General features: G+C 42.2%; 1 protein-coding gene across 1 annotated transcript; it reads right to left on the bottom strand.

The window, feature by feature from the left end:
* Positions 1–2,406: 2,406 nt before the first annotated feature.
* On the bottom strand, positions 2,407–11,241 carry LOC138380659 (homeobox protein SIX4). The gene is made up of 3 exons (XM_069465029.1): positions 10,379–11,241; positions 7,017–7,705; positions 2,407–3,203 (listed from the first exon to the last, which is right to left on the bottom strand). Exons 1-3 carry the CDS (start codon positions 11,239–11,241, stop codon positions 2,407–2,409), a joined length of 2,349 nt encoding a protein of 782 aa, XP_069321130.1.
* Positions 11,242–15,309: the final 4,068 nt, after the last annotated feature.

The raw sequence follows: 15,309 nt of genomic DNA on the forward strand, positions 1-15,309 counted from the left end.
AACTGGCCCTTATTTTACCTAAGAATAGAAAAGAACAATAAATTCTTTATAATGTGCATTGAATCTTACCTGGTATATTGTATAGCTACCTGGAGTAATTGTAGGGTTATAATTACATCATGTTGGGAGTATGAATGGGTTTCCTAGGTAAGTCTTCAGTTTTGTGCTATCTTTTCTTTTTTATAGGGAGAAAAGAGGAAGAACTCTGAATAAAGAGGCTTATTACACTTTTGGAAAACATATAAAACTTTTCCAGTTATATATATATAACATATATAACTTTTTAAACTTCCCATATCCCTTATTGGATGGGTATTTTAAAATAATTAGCAAACTCTTGATATCCGCAGCAATCAAGTGGAAAACATTATTTTTATGTAAACTACACTACAGAACCACGTAATTCATCTCAGTAACATGATCAGCACACATCCAAAGAAAAAAACAAGCTCTCTAAGTAGTGGTAGAGTGGAAAAGAACTCCAAAACACCTGACTTTGTAAAAAACAAAACAAAAACGTATTTCAGCAATTTAGGAACATTCACCAATTCTATTAAAAAAAAGGATGTAAATTCTTTATTAAAATGATGGGAGAGGAATTCTTCATAGGGCTCCTCATATCTATGCCTGTAAGTTCCATTTACTATAACAGCCAAAGTTAAATCCTTTATGTCCCTTATGCTTGGCTGATTGGCATGTAGAGATATCCAGAGTGGACCCTTTTTCCTGATCATTAGAAAAACAGGATATGATAACATCTTTATGTTCAACAACTTTAAGTCATCTCTGAAGAGATCATTTTCTCACTTTTCTGGCTTTTCATAGACCAGAGAGTAACTTTACTCACTACATAAATGTATTTGCATTGTTACATCTTGTGTTCAGAGTCCTGATAAAAAACTGTAACCACAGCTCACAACATTGTCAAACAAGCTTCTTACAGAAACCCAAAAGATTTACTTTTAAAGAAGACATCATAATATAGTGCAAACAACAGTCATGTGTAACAATAGATTCAAAACATTTAGAACTAAGTTTTAACAGGACAAGATTTTGCTCCATAGAGTTTACATATTCTTTCTTTACAACGGCTGTTTTCATAGCCTGCAGAATTGATTTTACATGGTATTTATAACGTAATTATATTTGTAATGAGAAACATCAACAATTAGTTGTTCAACCATTTGCATGATAAACATTATCTATAATATTTAGTGAAACTTAAGTTCTTCAGATTTAAAGCAATTTTGTGGTGAAATTAACCCTGTTAGATAGTAGAAAAGAACCATTAGTGCTTCTGCTGACACTTCCGTACCTTACTACTAATAAAAAGGCCACAAGGTAAAAAGGCACATAGAATTCTATAGAAAACATATTTAAATGAATCAGAGTTGCTAAATAAGGAATAAGGATGTGAAAAAAAGTACCAAAATTCCAATATTGGGAATTAGATTTCCTGTTTCAGTGTCATTAATATTGACCTTAGTTTACTCCTGATAAAAATCATTTTACTTTTAAAATCCTACAAAAAGTAAAACTTTGTTGGAAACAACTATGTTCACTTCCTGTTCAAACAATAAAAATAAATTAAACAGTAAGAAAACATTTTTCTTTTCAGTTCATAGCGCCTGAAGTATAAGAGAAACATATACAGTATAAATAAAATTCACTGTACTCAAATCCTGCTTATAGAACTGATATATTTACATTCATGCTGAAGTTTGTTTCAGAGTTTTTAGTGGAGTTTCAAACTTTCTCAGCCACACTGAACTATTAGCAATCACATTTGGAAATATGTAGACACTTAAACCAAGACTCTCAAAAATGCTGAAAATGTGTGTATGTGTATATAAGTGGCTTAAATATATATATATTTACATTTAATATATCTATTTAAGCCTCTTAACTTCAAAAATACACCCTTAGCATAGTCTGGAGTACCATTTATGTTTCTTAACCTTATCAATGCCCATGGAGTAAAGGTAAACAAAAATAATTACATTGTTTCTAATGGTCTGCAGCTATATTTCATTTTCTATGTTATATGTATACATTTTTAATTTAAAAAACTATCAAGTTCCATTTTGACCTTAGAATTATATTAAGTCAACTAAATAATACATTTTAATGTGATACATTTTATCTTGTTCCTTTGTCTCCATCTATTTAAAAGAGAACATCACATGTGAACAAAAAGGCTGCAGTAACGCAGTTCTATTTCTGTATTACTAAACTGTGATCTTCATGCAGATCAACCTAACATCTCTTGAATGCATTTATTTGCAAAAGTAGAGTATTTTCCTTTAAATGGGAAAATGCGTTATGTCCTTGGGGCTTCATGGAAACATTTGCTGATGCCAAAAAAAAAAAAAAAAAAAAAAAAAAGGCAGAGGGAGGAAATAAAATTTATAAGTCTTGCATATCTTCATCTAACTGGACAGTTTGGAGCTTGGCAAGCTCTTTTTTGTCTGTTTCAAGGTCTTCACAGACAGTCTCAACCATACCATCTAGGACATACTTGGATTTGGAGTCTAGCATCATTAAGCTACTGGTTGCTTTGCTTTCAGAATTTGGTAAGAAATTTTCTTTTATGTTAGCTACTGATTGTAGAACCAAACGATGTTCTCTGACAAAATCCTGGTGTACTGATGGGGAGGGGTGACCTACCTGGTCTTCAGTTGTAGGAACTATTTCCCCAAGGGCAGCCTGAGTCAGAGGGACTGACAATAGGTCTTGACCAGTAATAAGGGAGCAGTTCTGAAGAGTTGCATAGTTAGTGTTGCTGACAGATGTCACAGTAGATTTGCTTGCCACAGGTGCAGACATTGGCTGGCTATCGGCAATGTCAGGGTTTAGCTCAGTGGGATTTAGCAGTGTAGGGGGAGTCAGGGAAAAATTGTGAGTTGGTGATACATTAACTAATGAGGAGGCCAGTGGATGAAGGCCACTGCCGGAGATATTTTCAGAAGACAGGTTTGCATTTACTTGTGCATTCTGATTGACAGGCATCAACTGAGAAAATACTAGGCTCCTCTCCAAGCCTTCCTGTTTCACGGATCCTGTAGTCTGGCCTGAATTAGGAACAGTGTATACCACTGCACTGGGAGCAAGAGAACTCAAGAAAACCTTTCCTTGCTGGACTGTGGCAGACTCACTTGTAAATGTGCTCCCATCTGAAGTGCTTGAATTTACTGAAATATTACCTAGAAAAAATAAAGTACCAATTATCGTCAATGGAAGTGATAAGGAAAGAAAAAGTTACAACTTTACCCACATGATTTTTTTCTCAGGAATAGTACCTGTAAAGAAGCGATACATCTATATAATGATTTAGCCCAATCCTGGTTCAGAATCACGTCCAATCTTTAAAACTACAGACTCCCAGGCTCTACTGCTTGAAAGGTTGACTCAATAAGTCCTAGAATAGCTGTATTTTTACCTCGCAAGTAATTATGATGACCAAACTAGAGTGAGAACTACTGCTTTAAGAACCAAGTGTGGAAAAAAAAAAAGATTTTTTCCAAGTTCTTGATTTCAGTCAAATTTTTGGTTTATTATTACCAACTTGGTATCTCTTAATTAGTTGATAGTTATTGCCAGTTCTGCCAGTTAGAACTAGAAAACAAAAATGCAAAATAAAATGCCTTTGTTCAGGACAGCTAAGTAACTGACATAAACTATAAATAAAAACAAGGAAAATACCACATGAGTTACCTAGAGGCTTAAAAGTTAACCATATAAACCTGAATAGACAAGATGTACACTTTTACTAAACCATAAAGCAATGTCAAGTCAACAGAACATTCAAAGGTTTTTTTCTTCCCTTTTGTTGTAACCATTCTGAATTTTCAGTGTTGTAACAATATGAAGAATTAATGGTAACATTGAAATGTGCTTTCTAAAATAGGTATTAAAATTAAAGGACCAGAGCTAATGCTTCTCTAAAAGGTTTGTATCTTTTGAGGCACATACCATAATAGACTGCAGCTATCAGAAGTAGAAAAAAAAATTTAAGTGGAAAGCTGAGATGTTCAAATCAGATAACTCAGACAATGTAGATAAATTTGAGCCGCCCTCCACCATCAAATGAAACCTTTTTCTTTCTTAGTCTTTACATAGGCACAGTGAAATGATGGCAATTAGATGATCCAGGCCTTCAAATCTTGCCATTGAAGGGAGGGTAAATTTGAGAGGAATTTTGTAATTGAATCCAGATGGTCTTTTTACCCTGATCTTGAATTAGATGTTTAGTAAACTCTTTTTTTGAGAAAGTAGCTCAATGTTAAAGGTGATTAATTCACCTAAAACATTTTCCTTCTTGAATTATTAGAATAAATATGATTATATTACCACCTACATTGATAAATAAGTGTGACAGGATTGTCTTTCAAACATTTTTAAGCACCCTAAATGCAATGTCTTTAAATGAAAAAAGAAAAGGAAAACACTGAATTTGAACTCTTAAAAAATATAGCCACTAGAAAGTCTTCATCCCAGAAATATTGATGTTGAGAAAAACATTTCTAGGTATGTTTGGGTTATTCTCTAACATAAATGTTTGTTTCAGGCCACATAAATGAAAAAACTGCTTTTATATGAAAATGTTTTACTTCAAGTTAGGTACACTTTAAAAGTCTCACAGGCTGCTAAATTGCAGCAAAAAAACCTCAAATAGATATTTATTTTGTTGTGTGTATGTCTTAAATTGTTTACCAGTGTATATGTGAACAAAATGATTATTTTTTATAGAGCCATAAATATAATATATGGAACATTTCCCCATCTGCTGTTGAATACAAATATTTCTATATTTGTAGAAATTATAACATATAAATTAAGAAGAAAAAACATATGTGATCTAAATTTGATTTTTAAGTACAACTGTGATTGAATTACAACTTAAACAATAATTTAAAAACCAGGAAAAAATATCCACCTGAAAAATCATATAGGCACAAAATATAATTTTGTAATGATAAGAAAAGAACCTTTTCTTAGATTATAAAGTGAGTAAAAGATATATTCTATTTTTCCATATAAATCCTAACTGTAGAAAGGTATGTCTACCTTGTCTAGACATTTTAAAGAATGGTTCAGTATCTGTTTTTGAGAAAAGATAAATCCCCAAAATGCTTTATTGAGAACTGAAATATTAATACATAACTACTATAAAGAAACGTTGCTTATTGGACCTATCTGGTTAAACTTATCCTTCAACTCACCCAAACTGTCTAAGAATTGGCAGCCCCATCTCTTGATCTTAGCTATTTTAACTGAAAACCCTATTCGTATTCCTACTAAATGTCCCATTTAAAAAATTACCTATTAGTCCACAATAATTTTCTATGGTAGCTCTTTTCTAGGCTACACATGAAAAATATTTCTGCTTTTCTCCTCCCCCAAGGTATGTAACTCATACTTTCTGCTCAAATTTGTTGTCTTTACAATGTTACCTATTGTTTAGAAATTTTCCTAAAGAGAGAAAAGGGGTTCGATCCACATTAAATTATTGTAAAACTAAGCTCTTTGGCTTTCCTTATGGTTTTCATATTTTTGCCCTATGTTGGGTGGTGACTTAGCTTAACTCTTTCTATAACCTGGAACAAAGAAGAACTGCATAGTATGGGTGCTGGACTGTCATGTTTTACTACCATATTACCTAAAGAGAAACAAATGTACGGAATGAAATTTGTAACAATTTTCCACTAATACTTCCAATAAGCTGAAGCAGACCATAGTTGTATAAACAACAGAATGGTGCATAAACTGATTTTTTTAGGGGGTAAAACCATTTTATAGGAAGCTGATCTTTAAGGTCAACAATCACTTATTTTGCTTTTGCAAAAATCTGGATTTTCATATTTGCCTACAAGAAGGCAAACATGCATAATAAACATTTTCCACTCTTAAATTCAAGGTTTGTGTAACCTCCATTGCCGCATTCTAACCATTCCCATTTCTTTTCCTTTTTGAGACAGAGTCATGCTCTGTTGCCCTGGGTAGAGTGAAGTGGCATCATCATAGCTCACTGCAACCTCAAACTCCTGGGCTTAAGTGATCCTCCTGCCTCAGCCTCCCAAGTAGCTGGGATTACAGGTGCGTGCCATGACAGCCAGCTAATTTTTCTATTTTTAGTAGAGACAGGGTCTCACTCTTGCTCAGGCTGGTCTCAAACTCCTGAGCTCAAGCCATCCTCCTGCCTCTGTCTCCCAGAGCACTAGGATTACGGGCATGAGATACCATGCCTGGCACATTCCTATTTCTGTATAGACAAAATGACACACACAGTGGGATCCAGACTTGCCTCAAGTCAGTGGAGAACTGGCACATCAAACCTCAGGTTTCCCGAATTTCATCTAAGTGCTTTTTCTGTAGACTGTTGTTAGTAAAGCTACAAACATATAAAACAAGGCTTACTTTGTCTTCATAAATAAAGTCACACATTTAGGGGGTGAGGATATATACAGAGCAATAGAAACCCAATCACATATTGCTCTGGTTTTCTTTTGGGTCTGTTAGTCTTAATTATAGGAGGAATATAATTCAAATACTATTGATCCAATCTTTTTAGCTTGTTCTAAAACAATTTTTGTCAAATAAATAACACTCAGGTAAATGGTACATATTCTTAGCAACTGCTTGACTAATTCCATGTTCTTAGTAATTTTATTAATTTTTAATCTTAAAATGTCAAGCAGTAAGTTACTTTGTAGGCACCGATTGACTTATCATATTCCTGTAATTGTAGAACTGGCAAGATTTGCTCTGAATTGTATTTTTCCATTCAGTTGTTGGGAAAATAAAAGCTCATCCCCATGATGTAAGGGAATCAAGCAAGCTGGATATTACATGGGTGTTGTGAAGGAGGAGAATCATCTTAAGACTATTCTGCAGCTTTGGCAGCCAATAAGGTATCTGAAAAGTGACATCAATCTATAGCTCTCACTAAATGCATCATTTACAACAGCAGACCAAAACATTTGCTGGTGCATTATGGTACCAAATGAGACTTTTACCTTGTGAAGCTGCCACTGAGACAGGAGGCAGCTGCAGTGGAGAGAATCCAATGCTCCCATTAAGGAACTGGCCATTTGCTCCGGAATTGGGGATCTGGACAATGCCATACTGGTTAATTTGCACTGGTGTAGTAAAAGTCACTACAGAGCCCCCATCCTGGGAAGCTGCTGTTTGAATGCCTTCTCTTTTCACCTCAGTGCTGGGTATCAGCCCTGGGAATGACACAGGGGCACTGGGGCTGTAGGAGGTGGTAGCTGCTGAGTTAGCTGCAGAACTCTGGAGGACTTTGAATTCCTTCACATCCTGGGAGGTAGACCCCAGTATGTCGGTCATGGATATACCATTGCTCACAATGTTTGATGACATTTTTGGTGGGTTCAATGACACTGTCTGTGTATTTCCCACATTTAATCCATTAAGGATGACTCCACTGGGTCCCTGAATAAAAGAGTTACCATTAAGGAAGACAGGTGAAGTACTTGCAGGTACCAAGCTTCCATTCAACAAAACTCCAGAAGAGCTTAATGATATCTTAGCATTTCCAATTTGTTGCATATATACTGGCTCCATATGACTGGAAAGGCTGAGGTTGGTGACACCATCGGATGAACTGGAGAGTGGGTGAGGAGACAAATCCTCATGTCCCTTGCTGGATTCATCCTCAGTGCTGGGATTGCCATCTGACTCACTGTACAGAGGGGGAAATCAAGACATTCAGAAGGTCAGGGGGATGACATTCTTCACAGTGCCATTTGTTTGGAAAACCAGCTTCTAAACCTATTAAAGGCAGTATTTAAGGAAAGCACAGCAGATGTCTCCTAGTCCTGTTTAAACTAGGAGGCCTTCCCAGACAGAGAATCTGGGAAGATGAAAATTCAGCTAATAGTACTTATAGGAGAAAAATATTTGTTTTTAAAGCTTTGAAGTGCTATTCCTTACTGTTAAATATGCTGCTACTTATACCATAGAAGAAAACTCATCAAATGAGGTGGTCAGTCTTTCCTCTTCAGGAACTCCTTCCCTTCCCCGCCAATCAGTTCAGATTAGTGTTATTTTGGAAGTAAATGAAACTGTCAAAGGAGCAGGAGGTGGGAAGTGTTTGGCTTTATTTGTCAGTTAGTTAACAAGAGATCATTTTCTCACCTGCTCCCAAACTTCTACTCCACCAGACTGACAACTCTCTCATTCAACAAAGTGGCTGTCCTTGTATGTAGGAAAGGCACTTTCAACCCAAGGACAGTTATGTGCAGTCGCCTTTGAATCCAAAGAAAGCCATAGGGGCCTATTTAACAAACACCATCCAGTGCCCTGGTGAAGTGGGAGGGAAAGGGTGTGGGTCACTCAGCGGCCTTTTAACTATCGGACCCCGTCCCCAGTGTCCTCCTTCCCTCTGTTCCAGGCAGGACTGAGTTCCTCAGCTCCCCGACTTGTGGGAAATACCAAATTGGGTTTGGGGGAGTAGTGGGAGGTTCCCATTTGGTCTGAGACTGGGAGGGGGAGCAAGGAGAAGTAGAACTGAGGCAGTTTGGAAGCAAGGCAGGACTTGGCCCAGCAGAGGATCCTACATCCCTGCAGTGCCCCGCGGTCGGTTAGCTTTCATGCTGAGAGGAGGGGATTACCCGGGTTTTGGGCTACGGGGCCAGGAGCGCAGAAAGCGCTTTGATTTACGAGCTGAGGCTGAGCCGCCGTCGCCGTCTGCGAGGGTGACTCACCGGGGTGCGGGTGGGAGGTAGATCAGGAGAGGGGCCTAAACCAGGCAACTGGGCTGGGGGCAGGGGTGTGAAGTTAGTGGGGGAGTCCGAGGGAGACCCAGGGAGAGCGCCAGTCTTGGGAGCAGAGGCGTCAGGGCAGTTGGCCTGAGCGCGGTGCCACCTCCCTACACTCTGCCTCCAGCCCAGCGGATTCCGACCGTGCTCCGAGCGGGGATCCGCGGCCTCTAGCGGCCTGGGGGCAGGTGCTTTGGCGTAACCAAGCACTTTCTCTCGGTCTCTCCGTATTTCTGCGGAAGGATGTAGGCATGTCGCGGTGCGCATTTTGTTTTGGTTACCGCAAGGCCCAAGTCCCGCATGGCGCCTCTCTCCCAGCCTTGGGCGAGGAAGGAGCCATCAGACCCCCACAGGGGCGCAAGAGCTGCCAAGTGTCGGCTGAGGCCGGCTCTGGAATGCTCCGGCTGATCACCTTCACCTGGCCCAGGCGGGCTGGTTCCCTGGCTCCCAGGTTACTTCCCCGAGCATAACCTTCGAGCTGCTTTTGGATTCTTTCACTCCTATCCCCGCGGGGCTGGAGACACCATCTCTTTAGGCGACCTTCTCCTTACTTTGCCTCGTCCAGCAATACACATAGACACGTACACCAAGTGTTTGACTGGGGAAGGTGCACTAAAGAGGCGGAAAATCCGATAATTTCTACTAGAGGGGAAAACACCCTGCCAGTCAAAAAGTTCAAACCCGATAGGGTGGGCGCTCAAGGAGGTGTTGAGTTGACAGCGCCCCCACTCCTTTCCTGCTGTCTGCCTTAAGCCACCCTGTCCCCCACCTCCCACAACCGTACCAGGAGGGAGCCAAGCAGTATTAGGGGCCGAGGAAGCAGCCCTTTAGCTCTGCTACCCCGGCTGCGCTGAAACCCGATCCGAAGGAGTTCAGAATCAGGTTTCAAAACACGCCAGAGCCGAGCCGCACCAGCACCCCACGTTGCTGCGGCCGCGAAGGGAACCACAGCGGGCAGGGTGAATGATTAACTCTGTCATATGAAACCTCGACGTCCCCAGACCCCTTCAGTGCCGCCAGCCCCCACAAGATACTCCCCCCTCCAGAGCGGCCAGTACAACCTCCAGCACGGGCCTGGGGTGGGGGCAGCCGAACCCCGCGGATCCGGGAGCTTGTGCGCGCGCCGGGCCGGGAGGGACCCCGCGAGGTGCAGACCCCGGCCAGCGCCGGCAGCCTCTGCGGGTCTTGGGCGGCGGTGAGAGCTGCCTTGCAGGCGTCCACACAGGCTTCCTTCGCCCCGCCAGAACCGGGGAGAGAGTGGCAACTTCAAAGCCAGCGGGATGGGGGTGGGAAGCCGGGCAGCAGTGACCAGCCGAGGTGGGGGCGGGGAAGGAGACCTAGGCGGGCGACGAGAAACTTCTGGGGGCGGAGGGGGAGGGTAAGAAGAAAGGTTCCCCCCGCCCCTCTCCACCGCCACCGCCGCCGCCGCCCCCCTCCGCTGGTCGGGGGAGCGAGGTGGGGGGCGGGGAGAGGTGGGCAGCCGGACCAGGCTGGTGGGGAAGGTAAGCGCCATGTTTGCGAGCACTAGGAGGAAAAGAAAGCTGGGAAGGGGGTGGGGGAGAGGAAGGGGGAGGAGGAGGAAAGTTGCTGCTCACCTTTTGGACTGGGTCTCGGAGGGGTTCCGGTCGCGCTGTCGCCGGTTCTTGAACCAGTTGCTGACCTGAGTGAGGGAGAGGCCGGTGATCTTGGCCAGGTGCCGCTTCTCAGCGGGCGAAGGGTAGCGATTCTGCTTGTAGAGCTCCTTGAGCGCGTTGCGCGACTTCTCCTTGAAACAATACACCGTCTCCTCGCCGTCCCAGATGGTGCGGGGCAAGGGGAATTTCCTGCGCAGCCGGTACTTGTCCACGGCGCCCAGCGGCCGGCCGCGGGCTCGCTCGGCCTCGGTGTAGCGCGCCTTGTACCAGAGCTGCTGCAGCAGCGGGTGGTTGGCCGACTCGAAGCTGTGGCTCTCGAGGATGCTGTAGAGCTCGGGGTAGATGCCCTGGTGGAAGGCCACGAGCGCCCGCGCCTTCAGCAGGCTCTCGTTGCCACGTAGCAGGTCGCTCTGGGGCAGGGACCACAGGAACCGGGCCAGGCGGTCCAAGTTGCCCCCCTGCTGCAGTGCCTCGCACACGCAGGCGACATGGTCGGGCGAGAAGGCCAGCGGGGTCTGCGCGGCAGCAGCGGCGGCGTGGTGGTGCCTGCCCAGAAGTTCCGAGTGGAGTTGTACCTGATCCGCCGCCGCTCCGGCCGCCGCCGCCGCCACTGCCCCTTCCTCTCCGCTCACCGTGGCGGCGGCGGCCGCGGCGTCCCCCGGCTCCAGGGAGAAAGGAGCTGGAGCCGGGGGGCTCAGCCCCACCGCCGCGCCCCCCGCCACTTCTTGGTGCGCCTCCTGCCCTTCCGAGGCGCTTTCCATCCCATTCTCCTGCTTGATGTCCGCCGCACTTGCAATCTGCCCGGTGGGGGAGGAAGAGGACATTTTTTGTTGTTTATTTTCCTCCCTCCCTCACTCCCTCGCACTCTTTTCCTCTTTCTTTCCCCCTCTCTTACTCCTCCTTCTTCGTCTCCCTCCCCCCTCCCCCCCTCCGGAAAGCCCACTCCCTCCCTCCTGGTTTCGGCTGGATCTGGCCGATCAGGTTTCCCCCCGGCCACGCAGTCACCATTAAGATAGCTGCTAGAGCAAAGTAGTGTAAACGGATAGCTGCTTTCTGCCGTTCCCCCAACGTGACTCCTCCGGTTGCTGCATACTATATGGCACTGGTGGCCCGGCCGGCCGGGCCGCGCCACCTCATTGGCTATTTCGCATTCAGAGGGAGGAGGAGACACCGTTTCTATCCCTGTCGATCACTCGACTCCCACTCCACCCCTCGCCTTTCCCTCTCCCCCTCACCCCCAGGCACCTATACCTGAAGGGAAACGCGGACATTCTTTTCAGGCCGTGCTCCTGGGCGGGAAATTACCTAATGTGGCTTGAAAACCGGACAACTCTTTCTAAGAGAGGACCTACGACTCCTGAGGGAATATTAATTGTGTGGCCTTAAGGTCTGGACGGCCAAATTCTTAACAAAGGGACCACCCTCAGCATCTAGATGACGAAACTTAAGAAGACAATTTAGAAGCTTCCCAGTGTCTCCCCCACAACCCTTCCGAAGTCTTTATCAAGGATTTTGTATTCAAAAGGGTCAAGAATAGAATGGTACTAGGAAATGTTTTAAGGGATAAACATTTGTAGTAAATTAAAATTCCAAAAGGGAAAAAATGCTTAAAAAACCTTAAAATAAGCTGATATAAATAGCTCACTGAGAAGACAAAAACAAGAAGCCTTCAAAAATGTACTTAACCTTAAGTTACCGGGAGGGTTGGCAACCCAACTGAGTTGAACGTGATATAAAACTAAGCGTATAGAATAGTAAACCATATGTTTATCCTGGATGAGTAGTGTGGAAGAGATCTAAGCTTTAAATTATAATAATATATGCAAATTTGTCTTCTCTGTGAATATTTTTAATATAAATGTATGAATAATTCTTTGAAGATGGGATATTCCTGGTAGAAACACTCTATGTGCAGGTGTCTTCCAGGAGATCAGCGCGGGACCAGCAGCCTTTTCTACAGTATAGACAGATGGAAGATTGTCCTCTGGTTTGATGTTGAAGTGTGGAGGTGGAGAGCGATGGGGGTGGAGTCTTTTGCTGTTTTTGCAGTTATATCTCTTTCCTTCAGGGTTTCCATGAGGTCTTGACTCAGAAAGGGATGAACCTATCTCTGTTTCACTGATTACTGTTGGTCAGTTGGGTGTGCCTGCTGCTGCTCTTTCTGAAAATTCAACATTTTAATGACATCATCCTAACCTTTACTTCAGGGTGGCCTTGTATTGTTTCTACTTCCCAACTACCCATAACTGCCTACTTCAGCATATTACAAAGCAGGTGTTTAGGTCACCTGCTGTCATGGTCAACATGGTGAGGTTTTTCTTTTTTGTGGACAGGCTGCATTTTATTGTTTTGGCCAACCAAGAAGTTATTTCATATAGGATTTAACTTGTTTTTGCAGTGCCCTAATGTGATGAAGCCAGCGGTGACATCTTTAGTAGATTTAAAATTCACAGTCATGGAAAACACCATGTGCTTCTACTCCATTGGAAATATCCAGTTAGGTATCAAGCTTCAGAACAATATCTGTGATTCAAAACTTCCTTGAATTTTAAAAAATAGACTTTTTATTTTGGAATGCTTTTGGTTGATGGAAAAGTCACACAAATAGTACAAAGAGTTCCCATTTACCCTTCACCTAGTTGCCTCAAATGTTATGTATTCAAAAGGGTCAAGGGGCAAGCATTTACAGTAAATTAAAATGGTACATTTGTCCAAATAAATTAATATTGGCATATTACCATAAACTTAAAACTCTAGACTTTATTTGGATTTCACCAGTTTTTCCACTAATGACTGTTTTTTCTTCCACAATCCAATCCATGATACCACATTGCATTTAATTCCTTGAATTTTTAAAAGCATATTTGTCAGAGCATAGTAGACAGGATATAACGTGGTTTAGTGGAAAGGATGTAGACTTGAGAATCAGATAGCTAGACATAGGTTTAACCCTAGGTCTGCCATTTATTAGCTACTTGACTATAAAAAGTAAACAGGGTCGTTGTGAGGATTAAATGAGGTAAATGTGCCCAAAAGCACCTGGTGCATAATTAATCCTTGGTAAGTATTTGTTATCTTCCTCCTGATACTGCAAAGTAGGGGACTTTTCAGTTGTATATACCTAATGAAAATTCCTTTGGCTATGTTATGGAGCTATCCAAGATCATGTCATAGGAGTCTATTTCAGAATTATTATCAATCAAATATAGTGTATTGACTTGGGAAACCGCATATTGGGCTTTTGCATGTCTTCTCTATATTTGCCTCTAGAGCACCAAGTTCAACAGATTATGTAGAAGTGGCAGTGAACTTTTTTGACATCTATAGCTTATAGCTAGCTATGTTGGTATTCTGTAGGAGATTCCTATAGGACCAGAAGTAAAATCTAACACCAGGATCTCGGTTCCTTTAGCAATTTTGAGCCTCAGAGCTCATTCTGCCAGCAATTCAAAGTGGACTCAAACATGGTCAGCTGCATTAGAATGGAACACTAGATTTGAGGGTATGTGGAGTTTATCCCAGAACACTGCTTTTGCTAAATGGTTTGTAAAATTGATGAATACTTGCTTCTACTTCCTATGTCTGTCATGCTGTGAACATTGAGTCTGTTGTGCTGATATGTAGTCTAAAGCTGTGATGTGATTTGGGAAAACATAATTGAAACTAGGATTGTATAAGAGTGAAGAACATCAGAAAACTAAGCTGCTTGTTTGTGTATCTTTTCCTTCCAGCCTAAAGATAGTGATGAGAGTATGTGAAAATCTTTTGCCATTTTAATGTGTGTTGAATAAAATCCAGTTCAGCACAAAATGTTATACTTTGCTTGAATATATTTGGTGGTTTTGCCACCAAGAATGGAGATTTCCTTTTTCAAGAATGACTTTGGCTGTCTGGAAGATGGAAGGAAGGCCACATAACTGTATCTTGGTGGGTTCTTGGTAGGCATATGTGCTGGTACTATTAGGGAAGTTAGGTTCTAAAGTTATCTCCCATCCATTGTTATTTAGTGATAGTTGATGATATATGGTGAACTTTTCTGAAGGATCATTCATTTGCCTGAGTCCTGATTAAGTTTAAGACATTACATTAGGTATCAAAGGATAAAAAAGATGAATGTATTGGCATCTCTGTCCCAAAGGAACTTTAAATCCTACCAGGGGAGATAAGACATTCATAAGTAAATACAATACAGAATATGGGAGTGGTGAGGATAAAGAGCCTCATTTGGAGAGGAGGAGGACAACTGGGAGTGAGTTTTTAGCTTAGTCTTTTGAGAATAAGAATTTTGAGAGAAAGCCGGGTGTGGTGGCTCACACCTGTAATCCCAGCTACTCAGGAGGCTGAGGCAGGAGGATTGCTTGAGCCCAGGTGTTCAAGGATGCAGTGGGCTATGCTTGTGCCACTGTACTCTCCAGCCTGGGTGACAGAGCAAGACTCTGCCTTTTTTTTTTTTTTTTTTAATGTTTTGAGAAGACAAGGATAAAAATTCATTAGAGGCAGAGGGAACTGTAAGAAAAAGCATAGAGCCATCAAGGTGTGTGGTATATTTCAGAAATATCAATGTCAAATCATCTCACATGTCTTGTTGAGTGTGAGTTTTATGTGAATGTGGGAGATTAGCTTAAAAGGCATGTTGGAGACAAATTATGAAGGACTTAGAACCAAATGCTCAGTTTGCTGTGATATGTACAATGGCTATGTCTGTGCATCATATCATGGCCATCATTGATGGGCCAGGATGGGCACTTGCCTTAAACCAAAACAGTCAAAATCCTTTTCTGGGGTTTTTGAAACTTATACTAGAGGAACTAAGACTGGTGGAAGGAGTCTTGGATATAGTACTTGGGAGTTCTCAGTGACAGAGTTATCTACTCTTATAGGGTACTGATAGG

The sequence above is a fragment of the Eulemur rufifrons genome, chromosome 2, assembly GCF_041146395.1.
Source record: "Eulemur rufifrons isolate Redbay chromosome 2, OSU_ERuf_1, whole genome shotgun sequence".
In the NCBI taxonomy this organism is placed as follows: Eukaryota; Metazoa; Chordata; class Mammalia; order Primates; family Lemuridae; genus Eulemur; species Eulemur rufifrons.